The sequence below is a fragment of the Bufo gargarizans genome, chromosome 4 (assembly GCF_014858855.1).
Source record: "Bufo gargarizans isolate SCDJY-AF-19 chromosome 4, ASM1485885v1, whole genome shotgun sequence".
NCBI lineage: Eukaryota > Metazoa > Chordata > Amphibia > Anura > Bufonidae > Bufo > Bufo gargarizans.
In genome coordinates this window covers 188,741,209-188,757,864 of record NC_058083.1, presented here as the reverse complement: position 1 = coordinate 188,757,864, position 16,656 = coordinate 188,741,209, and the positions used below count along the sequence as shown (strand labels likewise).

The window sequence follows — 16,656 nt, the reverse complement described above, 5'->3', positions numbered from 1 at the left end:
CTGCGCCTGCTGTGTGCTGTTAATGTAGCGTGGCCGAGCTCTGTTCGATCCGCGGTACAGGAGCTTTTGTTTCCTGTACCCGGCCGGACTGACAGGAAGTGCTCACTTAGTGTGCACTTCCTGTCAGTCCGGCCGGGTACAGGAAACAAATGCTCCTGTACCGCGGATCGAACAGAGCTCGGCCACGCTACACTAGAGGTGGAAAAGAGAGTGAAAAGGGGGAGGGGGGGGAGGAAATAATGAGAGTGATGGGGGGGGGAGAAATAATGAGAGTGATGGGGGGGGAAATAATGAGAGTGATGGGGGGGGAATAATGAGAGTAATGGGGGGGAGAATAATGAGAGTGATGGGGGGGGGAGAATAATGAGAGTGATGGGGGGGAGAATAATGAGAGTGATGGGGGGGGAGAATAATGAGAGTGATGGGGGGGAGAATAATGAGAGTGATGGGGGGGAGAATAATGAGAGTGATGGGGGGGGAATAATGAGAGTGATGGGGGGTGGGGAGAATAATGAGAGTGATGGGGGGGAGAATAATGAGAGTGATGGGGGGGGAGAATAATGAGAGTGATGGGGGGGAGAATAATGAGAGTGATGGGGGGGGGAGAATAATGAGAGTGATGGGGGGGGAGAATAATGAGAGTGATGGTGGAGAATAATGAGAGTGATGGGGGGGAGAGAATAATGAGAGTGATGGGGGGAGAGAATAATGAGAGTGATGGTGGAGAATAATGAGAGTGATGGGGGGGAGAGAATAATGAGAGTGATGGGGGGAGAGAATAATGAGAGTGATGGGGGGGAGAGAATAATGAGAGTGATGGGGGGGAGAGAATAATGAGAGTGATGGGGGGGAGAGAATAATGAGAGTGATGGGGGGGAGAGAATAATGAGAGTGATGGGGGGGAGAGAATAATGAGAGTGATGGGGGGGAGAGAATAATGAGAGTGATGGGGGGGGAGAGAATAATGAGAGTGATGGGGGGGAGAGAATAATGAGAGTGATGGGGGGGGGAGAGAATAATGAGAGTGATGGGGGGAGAGAATAATGAGAGTGATGGGGGGGAGAGAATAATGAGAGTGATGGGGGGGAGAGAATAATGAGAGTGATGGGGGGAAATAATGAGAGTGATGGCGGGGGGGGGAAATAATGAGAGTGATGGCGGGGGGGGGGAAATAATGAGAGTGATGGCGGGGGGGGAAATAATGAGAGTGATGGCGGGGGGGGAAATAATGAGAGTGATGGGGGGGAGAATAATGAGAGTGATGGGGGGAGGATAATGAGAGTGATTGGGGGGAGAATAATGAGAGTGATGGGGGGAGAATAATGAGAGTGATTGGGGGGAGAATAATGAGAGTGATGGGGGGGAGAATAATGAGAGTGATGGGGGGAGAATAATGAGAGTGATGGGGGGGAGAATAATGAGAGTGATGGGGGGGAGAATAATGAGAGTGATGGGGGGGAGAATAATGAGAGTGATGGGGGGGAGAATAATGAGAGTGATGGGGGGAGAATAATGAGAGTGATGGCGGTGGGGGAAATAATGAGAGTGATGGGGGGGGGGAATAATGAGAGTGACGAGGGAAGGGGGGGGGGGGGAGAGAGTGACAATGGAGTCCCCAGAGCCAGACTGCAGCCAGAGTCCAGATCATCTTATTGTCCTGGTGGTAAGTAGACAATGCAATATGTTTATTATTTAATTGTTTAGTTATTAATACTACATTGGAAACTAATTTTCTCAGCTGGACACCGGCCGACATGCGCTGGGGGCCTCACCAGCGGTTAGGGTAGGGAAAAAGCACTGGCCCGTACGTAAATTTTTCCCTTCCCTAACCGCTGGTGAGGCTCCCGGTGCATGCGCAGTGTCGGCCGGTGTTCAGCTGAAAACATCCATCCGATCACTGCGCATTGGCCCATAGTTTTTCCCTACCCTAACCGCCGGCGAGGCTCCTGGCGCATGCGCATTCTGCTGTGAAATTTCCCTAACCTGTCGTTGTGCGCCTGCGCGATGCTGCACACCTCCTCACGTCATGTCCGGTGCGACCGGAAGTGACGAGGGTAGGGAAATCTCACGAACTAGGGAAGTATAACATTACACCGGCCTTTGGGGTGTGAGGGCTGGTAACTACTTGGTTGGATAGTCAGCCAGCCTATGCCATGATGCCAGCAACAAGCAGTTTTTTTTTTTTTGGGGGGGGGGGGCGCCACAAGGTTAGCTCGCACAGGGCGCCTGAACACCTAAGGCCGGCCCTGATGACATGCATTGAAGGTGACAAATACTGCTATTTTTTGTTTCATAAATGTTTATTGTTGCTCTTTTTAACATATATAGTAGACAAATGCTGTTGCTCTATATTATTTAAAAAGACAATCTTGAACAATTTGTGGTAATTCTACCATTGGTTCACCTGGACATGTTTTCAGTTTTGATTGTTCACTTGGAAATTCTATATAATCAAACTTTCCATGCTTCCCAGGCTTTTTATATTTTTGAGGTTGGTGGACAATGGTAGGATGTGGTACACACTCTCCCACAGCAAAAAGATAGTAAATCCCAAGTGAACTTTTTGATCTTTTTTCATGTCGGCAACGATGATGTTTATGACCCCTGTGGAGTGGGCATCGCCCATGCTCACAATTGCCAGGTGCCTCTTTGCCTTTTCCCGCCTCCCCAGCACCTTTTTGCATTTCTTCTGCTGCATCTGCGCCTGGGACTGTGGTATTTTCTTCTCCTCGTTCATTATTTGATCTATCTGGTCCATGACCACAAAGCCGATGTCTATGATCATCATAGTCTTTATCAACCTGAAAAGAAAAATCATATTCAGGCTTTTGTTTATTAAAAAAAACTATATTTATTATACTAAACAAATAGATACAATCAATTTAAAGGGATTTTCCGCGAGTTTAATATAGATGGCTTATCCTAAGGAAAGGTCATCATTATGTGATCAGTGGTGGTTCAACTCCTGGCACCCTTGCCGATCAGGACCCCCTTTAGTAATTTTCTAGTTTTAATCCATTATAGATAAATTGCTGTATAATAAAAAGTCATGGGAAACTAAAATATTTTGGGGTCATTTATCAAACTGGTGTAAAGTAGAACTGGCTTAGTTGTGCATAGCAACCAATCAGATTCCACATATCATTTTCCGAAGGAGCTGTCAAAAATTATAGATGGAATCTGATTGGTTGCTATGGGCAACTAAGCCTGTTCTACTTTACATCAGTTTGATAAATTACCACATTTGTCTACCAATTCCTTACAATTTAAAAACCATCTAGTTGTTGTCAGTGAATGGAAACATTCTCATTGACATCTTGAGGCAAAAATCTGCTAAGATCATGTCCAACTGACATAGGTGCACAGCTTATTAGGCTAGGTCTACACGACGACATTTGTCACACGACATTTTGTTGCACTAATGTCGCGCGACAATTTTTATAATGGCAATCTATGGTGTCGCACTGCAACATGCAACATGCTGCGACTGCAACGCAACCGTCGCAGAAAATCCATTTGAGATGGATTTTTCTGCAACTGTTGCGTCACAGTTGCAGTATGTTGCATGTTGCAGTGCGACACCATAGACTGCCATTATAAAAATTGTTGCGCGACATTGGTTCAACAAAATGTTGCGCTACAAATGTTGCAGTGTAGTTGTGCCCTATCTGTCGCACGACTTATTGTGGCACGACAAATGTCGTCGTGTAGACCTAGCCTTAAAGTTTGAGAACTCTCTTCTAGCAGTCTCTGACCCTGAGTCAGAACAGGACAAGTTTTCAGCCTCTCTTTGTGAACGAGTAACTGACAACAATCAGGGTTCTTGAAAAGGTATGTAATTCAAAGACAAGGTTTGTTAGAAACTTACATAACTTTACATTATACTGTGATTAGGCTACTTTCACACGAGCGTTGTTAAATCCGGTATTGAGATCCGGCAGAGGATCTCAATAGGTTATTTTGCACATCATGATGCATCCTTTCTGTTAAGCTTTATTCACACGTCAGTGATTTCCATCAGTGATTGTGAACCAAAACCAGGAGTGGATCCTACACAGACATAAGTTATAAGGAAAGATCTGCTCCTGTTCTGTGTTTAGAGCCGCACCTGGTTTTGGCTCACAATCACTGATGGAAATCACTGACCGAACACTGACGTGTGAATGAGGCATTAGGATGTGGTTGTGTGAAATAAAATGGAAAAAAATGGATCAGTCACTAAATATATTGAAAGTCAATGGGTGACGGAACCGGTTTTTAGACATAAAAAACACGGATCTGTCACCATTGACTTTCATTGTTTTCAGTGCTGGATCCATTTTTTATGACCGGACACAAAACTGCATTCTCTTTCTATTCAGAATGCATGAGGACTAAACAGAATTTTTTTTTCGTGGTATTGAAATCCTCTGCCGTATCTCAATACCAGAAAACAACAACGCAAGTGTGAAAGTAGCCTTACACCAATCGTTAGGCCTATTACACACAGTTGGTTTTTTTTTCAGCATTTAAAAACACATAGTCATATAAACTCCTCATTACACCAAGAGTTTGAGATGTTTTATGGTGTTTTCATTTTGCCATGGAGACAAAAAACTGAAAAAACACTATACTCAGACATGCTGCTTTTGATAAAAACATTAGTCAGCAGGGTTTAGCTCAGAAAATGAAGCCAACAGCACTGTGAAACACTGTGAAAGTGGCCTAATGCTATATTCACATGCTACGGATTTGTTGCACATATTTCTGAGATTAAAAGTAATTTCCATTTATTCTGGTTATTAAAGGTTATCCCCTATCCCCTGGATATGACAGAATAGGGGATAGCTAACTGATTTGTAGGGTTCCAACAGCTGGGACCACCTCTGATCCCAATGGAGTGCCGCTCCATTCATTCTATGGACTTTCTGGGACTGTCAGAGACAGCCGAGAAGCTCCATAGAGAATGAATGGAGTGGCGGGGAGCATTTAGGTTATTTTCTCATGAATTACAAAATTTGGAAATAAAACAAAAGTATGGCACTCTCTGCTTCTAGGGAAGACAACATTCTGCAGCATACAGAAGGCTTATGAATGCCATAATGTAAGGCATAATGCTGCCATATAACACACAACTTTACTATGTGCGTTGAATCCGCCAATACCATGAGATGTCAGTTGCAATGGCTAATTTTGACTGACCCTTGTTTGAAATATCAGCGAGAGCAATCGTTTGCCCAATCACTTACCATTGAACTTAAGGCCCAGGAAGTCATTTTTTTCTTTAGAAATCAACTCTTTAGTCTGGCACATTGGTGATTGGATCATTCGCATGAACAATTCCACTGACGAGTCATTGGCGGCTATGATCGCTGTCTCATGTGTATGCAAGTGTATTTCTCTACTATTCTGAGTGAAAGGCTTCCCGAGTAAAAAAAACAACCCACATGTCTAGTTCAAAATGTGACTGATTATCAATTTGAAGCATGTACACAGCTTACCCTTGGGTTGTAGATTTCACAGGACACGTAATACTTTTCTTGCCTTTCAGGTGTGTGGTAAACACCTCCTGTGCAGAAACCAACATGCTGTGGAAAAGAACACCTCAGTTATGTCTGCTGTTTATTACTTTGGTATTTGCAGCTAACAATCTCTTTTTTTGTCTTATAACTCTACTATCTGACAAACACACCATGCTGAAACCTAATAGCAGACTGACCCCCATATGTTGGTGCGGTCAAATAATTTTTTTTTTCCCCAGAAGCCATAAATTCAAGGTGATGTTTAAAGGGAACCTGTCATGTTAAACATGGTGTCTGAGCTGAAGGCATCATGTTATAGAGCAGGAGATGCTGAGCAGAGCAGTAGATTTATGGGAAAATATTCAGTATAACTTGTTAGGCTACATGCACACGGCCATTTTTAGCACCAGTGATAGTCTATGGGGCTATTCACATGGGCGTTTTTTTTTAACAGCCAGTGAATAGCGTTCGTCCAAAAATAGGACATGTTCTATTTTTGGCCGTTTTCACGGCCGGAGGGACCACATTAAAATCAATGGGACTGTTTTTAACGGCCAATTGACAGGAATGTACCCGTCTAACGGCCGTTAAAAACGGGTACACAGGCCATTTAGGGGTTAAAAAAACAAAACCTCACCTCATCCACTTGCTCGCGGTGCGACAGTCTCTTCTCTCTTCATTGAGCAGGACCTACAGAAGGACCTGCGATCTGCGTGATGACGTAACCATGTGGGAGAGCGCAGTGACGGACATGAAAAACTGATGCAAAATGGACATTAAAAACGGACACATAGCCAGAAAATGGATGCACACACTGATGCAAAATGGCCATGAAAAACTGCCAGCGTGTCCGTTTTTTTGTCGTGTGCATGAGGCCTAATTCAGTCATATAAATTCCAGCTCATTCTGAGCTTTGAAGTCTAGGAGGTGGTCCTATCAGTGTATCGGTATATACAGTCATAGAGGGAAGGCTGGCAATCATTTCAATACATTTCTATTCCTTAAGCCCTTAAATGGGTTCTCTGTGAATTCATAAAATACATTTATTGAAAATACTTAAATATTACTTGTCATAATCACACAGGAGTACAAGTTAGTTCACAACACTGAGCTAAATAACTGCCTCAGCCTCCTCTCTGCTGATAAGATCTTCTGCTGAATCTCTGCAGGAATGGAGTTCATGAGGAGATATGAAGTACAGAGAGGATGCTATAGTGTAGTATATATTGAGGGTAGCTGCCTCTTTTAGATTGAGCTCTACCCACTCATCTGCCTGGGGCTTCTGAGCAGAGTATATATGGAGCTGGTTCCTACACTGCCCTGAATATTGTAGGCTTAGTCAAGCCCAGGATAGGCAGTTCTGTTAGTGTTAGGGACCCATATGCAGAAGCCACCTTGACACCTGGTAGATGGGCCCTACACACGTTTGATCAAAAATGTGCGCAAAGAGCTTGTATTTTTTTTTAGGAACAAATATATGCCACTTTTTGCATATATCTGTCACAGATTGCGGTGCAAAGGTTATTTGTTCTGCAATCTGCGACTTTTTCCCCTTTTTCACTGCTCACGAGAGGTCTAAAAAAGGGGGCATGGCGTGGGCGGGTAAAAGGGCGGACCAGCTGGCACGTCTCATTTATCATTTTCTACGTCTGTTTTAATGTAGAAAATGGTCTAAATTTACACCAGCAAGGGACCTGGCTTAGATTTAGACAAGTATAAAGTCTGCCTACGTTATGAACCACCATTGCAGAAGGGACAACGGCCCAGCATCTAAATCACCAGTCTTCATAAACGTCCCCCTAAGTTTCATTTAACCCTGAATGGTTTTAGAGAGTCATTCTTCCCTTCACATTGGTTGCATGTATGTAAGGATAAGCTAAACAGTCCATCTGCAGTCTGGCTCACACAGGCTACGTCTATCTGCGGCAGCCAATGGTCACATGAAAAATCAGACGATGGTTCATTTGGCCTTTATCATCAATTCCCTCATTCACCAGCTACATAAATTGCTTATAAACCAGACCAATTCAGATTGTAGTGGAGAACTTCCAAACCCAAACCAGATTCCTGCACCTTCTCTTCCTAAACAAGTTAACTGCTATGGACATCTTTTTATGATTTAATTTTACTCATTGGTCTTTATTAAAATTTGTCAGCAGTTTTAACGATACATGCGGTCAAACATCATTTGAGACTATCTTTCCTGAGTTCTGTCAGGTGATATGACAGCTCATGTAGAGGGCTTATTGTGATCTCCTGACCTCATATAAACACTCTACAGTATAAGCCATATTCTTATTTGTTTGCTAAGAGTTTAGCTAGAATGAGTGTTTAGGAGTTCAGAACATCACAGATAAGACCTTTACATAAGCCATTAGCTGTCCGTTTTTCGTTCATAATAAAAAATGTATTAGTTTTAGCAATAGTATAGCGGACTTTGTGTGTGTGCAATATACAAACGTACACACATTTTTTTCCTTCCATAAAAATGAAATTTAAAAATATAGGTATTCATTTTAGCTACATTTAGTAATATTTATAAAAAAATTTTTAAAAACCCCAAAAGCTTAAAATGTCCATATTTCCCCAAGATGAAAAGCTTAAAGGGTTATTGTGACTACAGCCAAGCCTTATAGAAACCCATTATTCATAACCACCCAAAGCACCACCACCCAATATATAATTTAATCTTGTGCTGTTCTGGTATCTCGATCACGAATCCCCATGTCCGTGTTTCGGCCTAGTTATACGCTACTGCGTGTTGGTTTCTCACCCTATATAACCCCGTTAATGGACCGGGCTTATATCAAACGAGAAGCTGGTGGCAGTCTTCCCAGGTGGAGGAAGCACTGTTTCACTGGGGCAGTGAAAAGGATCCCTCAGCTTGTCGCCTCTCTGTGTCCATGTGGACAGGAAGAGTCTGTGAACATTGTACCAAGCTGACCTTACCTGCTCCTCAGGGATAGCGTAACGTCATGCCTTGGTAACCAGTATACTATATCTCACTGGCTCTATGTATTTGACGTCCGGCAGCAGCGAGGTGCGGCATTCGTCACATAATGAATGTCTGTTAATTTTTCATTGAACTGGGGAATGGCCTAGACCTCCTGCAGGGAAGTTTTCCTGCAAGATCCGTGCTGTCTGAATGGAGGTGTGAAATTGTATGCAAGTGGCCTGCTTGTCTAGGACCTCCTGTGGAGTTCTCTGACCTCTGATATCTGGCTGTGCTTTGAAGCAGGGCCCCCTTGTGGAGTTTGATTTCCTCTGACCACTCCTGGAGCATATGGCAGGAATGAAATCATACTCCATATTCCCCACAGTCATCATAAAAAAGTCATTTTAAAGGAGCTTCTAATGTTTTAGCACGGTGCAACATCTGCAGTACAGTGCCGTAGAACCAGCACTGAACAAGCACTGTGTCTACAGATAGGAAACACGATGCTGCATCCTGTTCTGGCCCTAGCGATTATGTGACCGCCGGGCCCAGAGACTGCAGGAGCTGCCAGGCCTTCCTCGACGACAATCAGCTCTGCAGTAAATCTGTACTGTGCCACTGCACAACCTCAACCCTAGTTACGGGAGAAATCAACAGTAAAAAAAATAAAAAAAATGTTATGTTAAATGTCCCTAAAGGTCTTGTATGACCTTATGGGTGACACAAAGTGTAAAAAAAAAAAAGTTTATAAAAATTACATTTTCAGGTGTAAAAAAGCCCATTTTCCGTAATCAAGTTATTTAAAAATTTAAAAATTTTTTTAAAAAAATTGACATAATTGGTATTGCAAAATTATCGCTGAAACAGCTATTTTTAGTCACCTCACTTTCCAAAAAACATGGGGACAAAGCAGCTTTTTTTGTGCCCATGGCCTCCCAAAAACATTATATCAAGTCAGCAAAAAGTCTTATGTACCCCCAAATAGTACCAATAAAAATACGGTCTGTCCTGCAAATGGCAAGTCCTTAGACGTCTATATTGGCAGAAAAATAAAAATGTTATGGATGTTAGCATATGGTGATGCAAAATACAAAATATTTTTAATAAAAAGTGATTTTATTATACAAAATAGTAAAACATGAAAAAAACTATACACCTTTGGCATCGCCATAATCATATCAACCTGCAGAATAAAGTAATCATATCATATGTATCACATAGTGAACCTCATAAAAAATAAAAGTAATAAATAAAAGTAAAAAACATCGACAACATTTAAATTTTTGCCCACTTCACCTCCCAAAAAATGAGATGATAAAAGAGATCAGGAAGCCAAATGTACCCCAAAATAGTGCCAATAAAAACAACTGCTTGTCCAGCCAAAATAAGCACCCACACAGCTCAGTCAACAAAATAATAAAAAAGGTATGGCTCTTAAAAAACATTTAAGCAATTTCATTTCATGCGGCTCCTTCCCTTCTAAACCCTGGCATATCCCCAAACTGCAGTTTTAGACCACATATCGGGTGTTTCTGTATTCAGTAGAAAATGGGATGCAAATTGTCGAGTGATTTTCTCCTGTTATCCCTTGTGAAAAAGAAAGTTTGGGCCCATTTTCTTATGAAAATAATGTATTTTTTTTTTAATTTTCACAGAGTTTTATAAATTCTATGAAGCGTTTGTTGGGTCAAAGTACTTACAACACCCCTTAAAAATTCCTTGGGTGGTGTAGTTTCCAAAATGTGGTCACTTTTTGGGGGTTCCCACTTTATGGGTACCTCAGAGTCAACATGGTTTGGGTAACATGACGCCCAAAGACCATTCCAGCACAATCTGCAATCCAAAAACCATATGGCACTCCTTGGCTTCTGAGCACTGTTATGTGCCCATATAGCAGTTTATGACCAGATATGGAATGTTTCTGTAAACTACAGAATCAGGGTAATAAATGTTGAGGTTTGGTTTGCTGTTAACCCTTGATGTGTTACAGGAATAAATGGATTATCTGCAAAAATAAGGGAAATTTGAAAATATCCCCTCCATTTTATTTTAATTCCTGTGGAGTAAGAATTCTAAAATTAGTTTTGAGTCACTAGAGGGGTGTAGTTCATTTATGGGTGGTTTCTATTATGTAAGCTCCTCAAAGTGACTTCAAAACTGAATTGATTTTGGAAATTTTCTTGAGAATTTAAAAAATTGCTTCTAAAATTCTAAGGCCCCTTGCAGACGAGTGTGCCGGATTCAGAACATACTGCGATTTTCACGCAACGCACAAGTGATGCATGAAAAACATCGCTCATGTACACAGCCCCATTGAAATGAATGGGTCAGGATTCAGTGCGGGTGCAATGTGTTCACGTCACACATTTCACCCGGGCGGAAAACTCGCCCGTGAGAAAGGGGCCTAAGCCTCCCATAGTTGTAAAGAAAATAAAAAAAACATTACCAAAATGATGATAACATAAAGTAGACATATGGTGAATTTTAAAGAGGACCTTTCACCGATCTTGACATTGTGAACTAAGTATCATGACATATACAGCGGCACCCAGGGATCTCACTGCACTTACTATTATCCCTTGGCGCCGCTCCGTTCTCCCATTATGTCCTCCGGTATGTTCAGGGACTTGGTTATAGTAGGCGGAGTCTGCCCTTGTTCTGCCGGCGTCTCCCTCTCCTAGGCTGTAGCGCTGGCCAATCGCAGCACAGAGCTCACAGCCTGGGAGGTTTTTTTAAGCTGCATAGTGTTTCCTATGAAGCCCCTGTCTGTAGCAGGGCTCCATCTCCACAGGAATCTAGTAAATTTCTCATAGACTCCAATGCTAATGCGTTAAAGTCTATGACAATAGCAATCTAATGACTACTTGTTATATTTATCTATGGGAACTATAAAAAAGTGTAAAAAAAATAAAGTTTTTAACATAAAATAATGAAAAAAATATAAAAATTCAAATCACCTCAATTTCCCCGAGATAAAAAAAAAGCACATCATGGGTATCACCACTTGTGAAAACAACCATACTATAAAAATATTTTCCCCATATGGCAAACTGCGAAACGGAATAAAAAGTGGCCAATTCAGTTTTAGGGGTTAGAATATGGTGATGAAAAAATAAAACAGATTTTTTTCCAAGGTATTTACTATTTTACCAGTATCAAAATGCAAGAAAACCACCGGGTTCATTCTGACCTGCAGAATGAAAGTAACTGGTTAGTTTTATCACACATCGAACGTTGTAAATAAAAACCCTGTAAAACAGTGGTAGAATAGCTTTTTTTTTTTCCAGAGGATAGGTCATCAGTAAAAAAATTCTCTAAAAACTCTTTTAAATCTCACCGATCAAGTGCGTGTCATGATTCATTTGGAGTCTTTCATTTATTAGAGACAACAAGAAAAGAGTGAATGGTGATGTGGTAATTTGTACCAACCCCTTTCAGTATGTCTAATGCCCCCTCATGTGGAGAACATAGACAGCACAGAACTGTGATTCACTGACTTGTGAACAAGCCCTTACAGTATTTTGTGATAGTACATTAGAAAAATATAAAGCTGCAACTATATAAAGGATCAAAAGAATATGAAATAATACAACTTACTGCATCCTTGTCTGCACGGAACACGCAATCATCAAGATTTACATAAGCTTGTGTTCTCAAACACTCAGTTTCCTTTATGATTAATTCGAAGAAATACAATTGTCCATACTTATACTAGAAAAGAAAAAAAAATAACTACATTATATAAAAAGCAGTCATAATGGAGTTGTCCTTTATTCTTTATTGTCTATTGTGTTTTTGTTTTCTTTATACTGAGCAGTTAGCTATATGTATGTATGTATGTATTTATGCTCAACGCTGTTTCTTTCACATATACTGTTATGGATTTACTGGATCATACTAGTAAGATAAGGTCCATTGACAGTTCTACTATCATCTCTCTTTTTCTATACCAAGCTGGTAAGGAAACTAAAGATACAACCAGAGCACTCACCATTATTTTTATAATTGGGAATGCTTCTGGTTTCAATCTAAGGCTAGTTATAGCCAAATACTGCAAGCACCAGCTTTTGTTTGGCAGAATGCTAGCACTAGTAACATAGTATATAAGGACGAAAAAAGAAATTTGTCCATCCAGTTCGGCCTGTCATCCTGCAAGTTAATCCAGAGGAAGACAAAAAAAAAAAAGCCAATTTTCCCTACTTAAAGAGGACCTTTCACCAATTATGACAATGTGAACTAAGTATACAGACATGGAGAGCGGCGCCCATGAATCTCACTGCACTTACTATTATCCCTGGGCGCCGCTCCGTTCTCCCACTATGCCCTCCAGTATCTTCGCTCACTAAGTTATAGTAGGCGGAGATTTCAGTCACTAAGTTATGGTAGGCGGAGTCTGCCCTTGTTCTGCTGTAGCGCTGGCCAATCGCATTGCAGAGCTCACAGCCTGGGAGAAAATAACCTCCCAGGCTGTGAGATCTGCGCTACAATTGGCCAGTGCTACAGCAGAACAAGGGCAGACTCCGCCTACCATAACTTTGTGACCGGAGATACCGGAGGGCATAGCAGGAAAACGGAGCGGCGCCCAGGGATAATAGTAAGTGCAGTGAGATCCCCGGGCGTCGCTCTCCATGTCTGTATACTTAGTTCACATTGTCATAATCGGTGAAAGGTCCTCTTTAAGGGGAAAAAAAAATCCTTCCCGACTCCAATCAGGCAATCAGACTAACTCTCTGGATCAACGATCCCTCTCTAGTAGCTATATCCTGTAATATTATTACACTCCAGAAATACATCCAGGCCCCTCTTGAAATCTTTTAGTGAACTCACCATCACCACCTCCTCAGGCAGAGAGTTCCATAGTCTCACTGCTCTTACCAGAAAAAATCCTCTTCCATGTTTGTGTACAAACCTTCTTTCCTCCAGATGCAGAGGATGTCCCCTCGTCACAGTCCTGGGGATAACTAGATGATGGGAGAGATCTCTGTACTGACCCCTGATATATTTATGCATAGTAATTAGATCTCCCCTCAGTCGTCTTTTTTCTAAAGTGAATACCCCAATGTTGATAATCTTTCAGGGTACTGTAGTCCCCCCATTCCAGCTATTACTTTAGTTACCCTCCTCTGAACCCTCTCCAGCTCTGCTATGTCTGCCTTGTTCACAGGAGACCATAACTATACACAGTACTCCATGTGTGGTCTGACTAGTGATTTGTAAAGTGGTAGGACTATGTTCTCATCACGGGTCTCTATGCCCCTTTTAATGCAATCCATTATCTTATTGGCCTTGGCAGCAGCAGCCTGACACTGTTTTTACAGCTTAATTTGCTGTTCACTAAAATTCCTAGGTCCTTTTCCATGTCAGTGTTACCCAGTGTTTTACCATTTAGTATGTACGGGTGACTTGCATTATTCCTTTCTATGTGTTAACCTTCCATTTGTCAGTGTTAAACCTCATCTGCCACTTCTCTGTCCAAACCTCCAGTCTATCCAGATCCCTCTGTAGTAGTATACTGTCCTCTTTCGTGTCAATTACTTTGCACAGTTTAGTGTCATCTGCAAAAAATGATATTTTACTGTGCAAGCCTTCTACAAGATCATTAATAAATATATTGAAGAGAATAGGGCCTAATACTGACCCCTGAGGTACCCCACTAGTGACAGTGACCCAATCTGAGTGTGTACCATTAATAACCACCCTCTGTTTTCTATCATTGAGCCAGTTACTTACCCACGTACAGACGTTTGCTCCCAGTCCAAGCATTCTCTTTTTATATACTAACCTTTTATGCGGTACAGTGTCAAATGCTTTGGAGAAGTCCAGATATACGACATCCATTGATTCGCCGTGGTCAAGTCTAGAACTTATCTCCTCATAGAAACGGATTAAATTAGTTTGACATGACCGATCCCTCATGAAGCCATGCTAATATGGTGTTATTTTTTTATTTTCATTGAGGTTTTCCAAGATAGCATCTCTTAGAAAACATTGGCCTATAGTTTCCGGGCTCTGTTTTTGTACCCTTTTTGAATATTGCCACTATATTGGCTATGCGCCAATCCTGTGGAACATTCCCTGTCAGTACTGCTGGAAAATGACGGAATTCCCATTGGGTCCCATTATAGTCAATGGGTTTTTGACTCCAGCCTTTTCCAGCTATGCTGGATGCAATGAACTGTGGCAGGCAATTCCTCTGCTGAAACAACCTGCCGGAAGATTTGTGAAAATAGCCTAAATAGATTAAAAATTCTGTGCTGATAATTTTATATCTTAATAGGGGACCTAAGGTTTCCAATACAGACGTCCAAAACAGTAAGCTGCTCCTGAGCTGTAGAAATCTATGTTCTATAAGCAACTCCCAGTGACTGTAGGTAGACATATTTATGTCTTTAGGCAGTGTGTTATTAAAAAATGTTGACATTTTTTTTCAGAATTTTTCATGATTTTTGTTTAAAAATATCTAAACATGCAGTTTTCACACTGGCCACTAGGCCTAATGTCGAGACTTCCTCTTCTTAATACAGGTAACTTTTCAGTAGCGGTTGCGTTATCATCACAGGCAGGATTAGAATGACAGATCACCTTAGTATAGATAACACAGGATCCACCATTCACAACAAGTGAGATCACAGCTTATCACATTCCTGTCACATGCCTAGAAAATTCTCCCATAGAAGTCAATGAGAGCAGCTCTAGTCTATTTGTGTCTATGGCCCATGTGGCTGTTCTCAAACAGGAAGTCTTGACATATTTTATGCCTTGTAGCCAGTGTGAAAACTGCAGGATTATAGGAATATTTTAAAATATAGATAGTGACAGGGAAAAATGTTTTACCCAAAATTCTAAATAAATACGTTTAACATAAAAAATTGATTTGGCCATGTAAAGGGAACCAAGGGATTTGGAGCACTGGTATAAATGAGCTCTACATTTTGGACCTAAAAATGTCAGAAGTCAGGGGCCTTGTAAACCCCCCCAAGCCTGCACTTATATTAAATGCTGCTTCTGGCAGAACCAGTAAGATCACAATCCCCTGCAATACAGTAGTATTGCAGTGTATTGTACAAGCAATCTATCACGACCGGCGTACCGATCACATACGCGACGCAAAGGGAGGGAAAAGAGAAGGCCCTGTCCAAGGGAGAGGGAAAGGTGGTGACCCCTAACTCACCTTGAGGGTGGCACCTGACTGCCCTGACGTCCCTAGACGGGTTTCTCACCCGTACACCGATCGTGTGCCTAAACCCTGGCTTTCCCTAAGATGATCCCTAAGTAGTGAATAGGGCGGTGGGAACACTAGTCCACACCACTAACACTAAAGGGAAACACTAAGGAGAAGACAGACAATACTGACAAAACCCATAATGCCAGGTGGGCGACAACAAACACCCAACAGGGATCCGGAGGGTAACGCTCTGGAACAACAACCAAGAATCACAGCTACACAGCTCCAGTGGGTCAGTATAGAAGTCCAGGCAGGAAGCTCTATATCTGGCAACCAGAGAAGTGGGAGAGAGGAATATAAGGAGGTTGGGAGTGCTGGACAAGAGACAGCTGAGGGGAAGAAGCTACGGATCCCTGAGTGAGCCAAAAAGGATTGCAAGGCAAACCCAGAAAGCTACCATTAAGTAACAGCGCGATCTTTAGACATAGCCACCCGCTGCGACTTCCTGACCCCGGGTATGACGGAGTCAGACATGGCTCTTGACACCCTCGTGACACAATCAGAATATGCCAACACAAAGCATTACTTTTAAAGTTTTAAAGTAGTGATATATACCAAAAACTATTGAATGTATATTATTATTACTTTTATTACTGTAAACGTACTGACCAGAAGATTAAATAGCATCTGTCTGCAGATTTGTGCCTTTCAAACTGGCTGACCTGTTCCATGTGCACTTGGCAGCTGAAGGCATCTCTATTGGTCCCATGTCCCATATGTGCCCGCATTCCTGAGAAAAATGATGTTTCAATATATGCAAATGAGCCTCTAGGAGCAATTTTGCCATTACACCTAGAGGCTCTGCTCTCTCTGTAACTGTCATGTCTTCTGCACTTTGATTGACAGGACCAGGCAGTGTAAACGTCATCATGCCTGGCCCTGCCAATCAAAGTGCAGAGGGCATGAAAGTTGCAGGGAGAGCAGAGCCTCTAGGTGTAACGGTAACCCTCCTGTTGGTCCTAGAGGCTCATTTGCATATATTTAAACATCATTTT

General features: G+C 41.9%; 1 protein-coding gene across 2 annotated transcripts in view; it reads right to left on the bottom strand.

Moving 5' to 3' along the window:
• Positions 1 to 2,281: 2,281 nt before the first annotated feature.
• LOC122935433 (fetuin-B-like) overlaps positions 2,282 to 16,656 on the bottom strand; it is a 56,040-nt gene continuing 41,665 nt past the window's right edge. For both annotated transcript variants that reach the window (XM_044291202.1, XM_044291201.1), the window contains exons 5-7: positions 12,034 to 12,147; positions 5,481 to 5,567; positions 2,282 to 2,801 (exon numbers count right to left, since the gene is read on the bottom strand). In XM_044291202.1, coding sequence (XP_044147137.1) covers positions 2,352 to 2,801; positions 5,481 to 5,567; positions 12,034 to 12,147 — 651 coding nt within the window. In that variant the 3' untranslated portion in view covers positions 2,282 to 2,351. The remainder of the gene's footprint in view (positions 2,802 to 5,480; positions 5,568 to 12,033; positions 12,148 to 16,656) is intronic.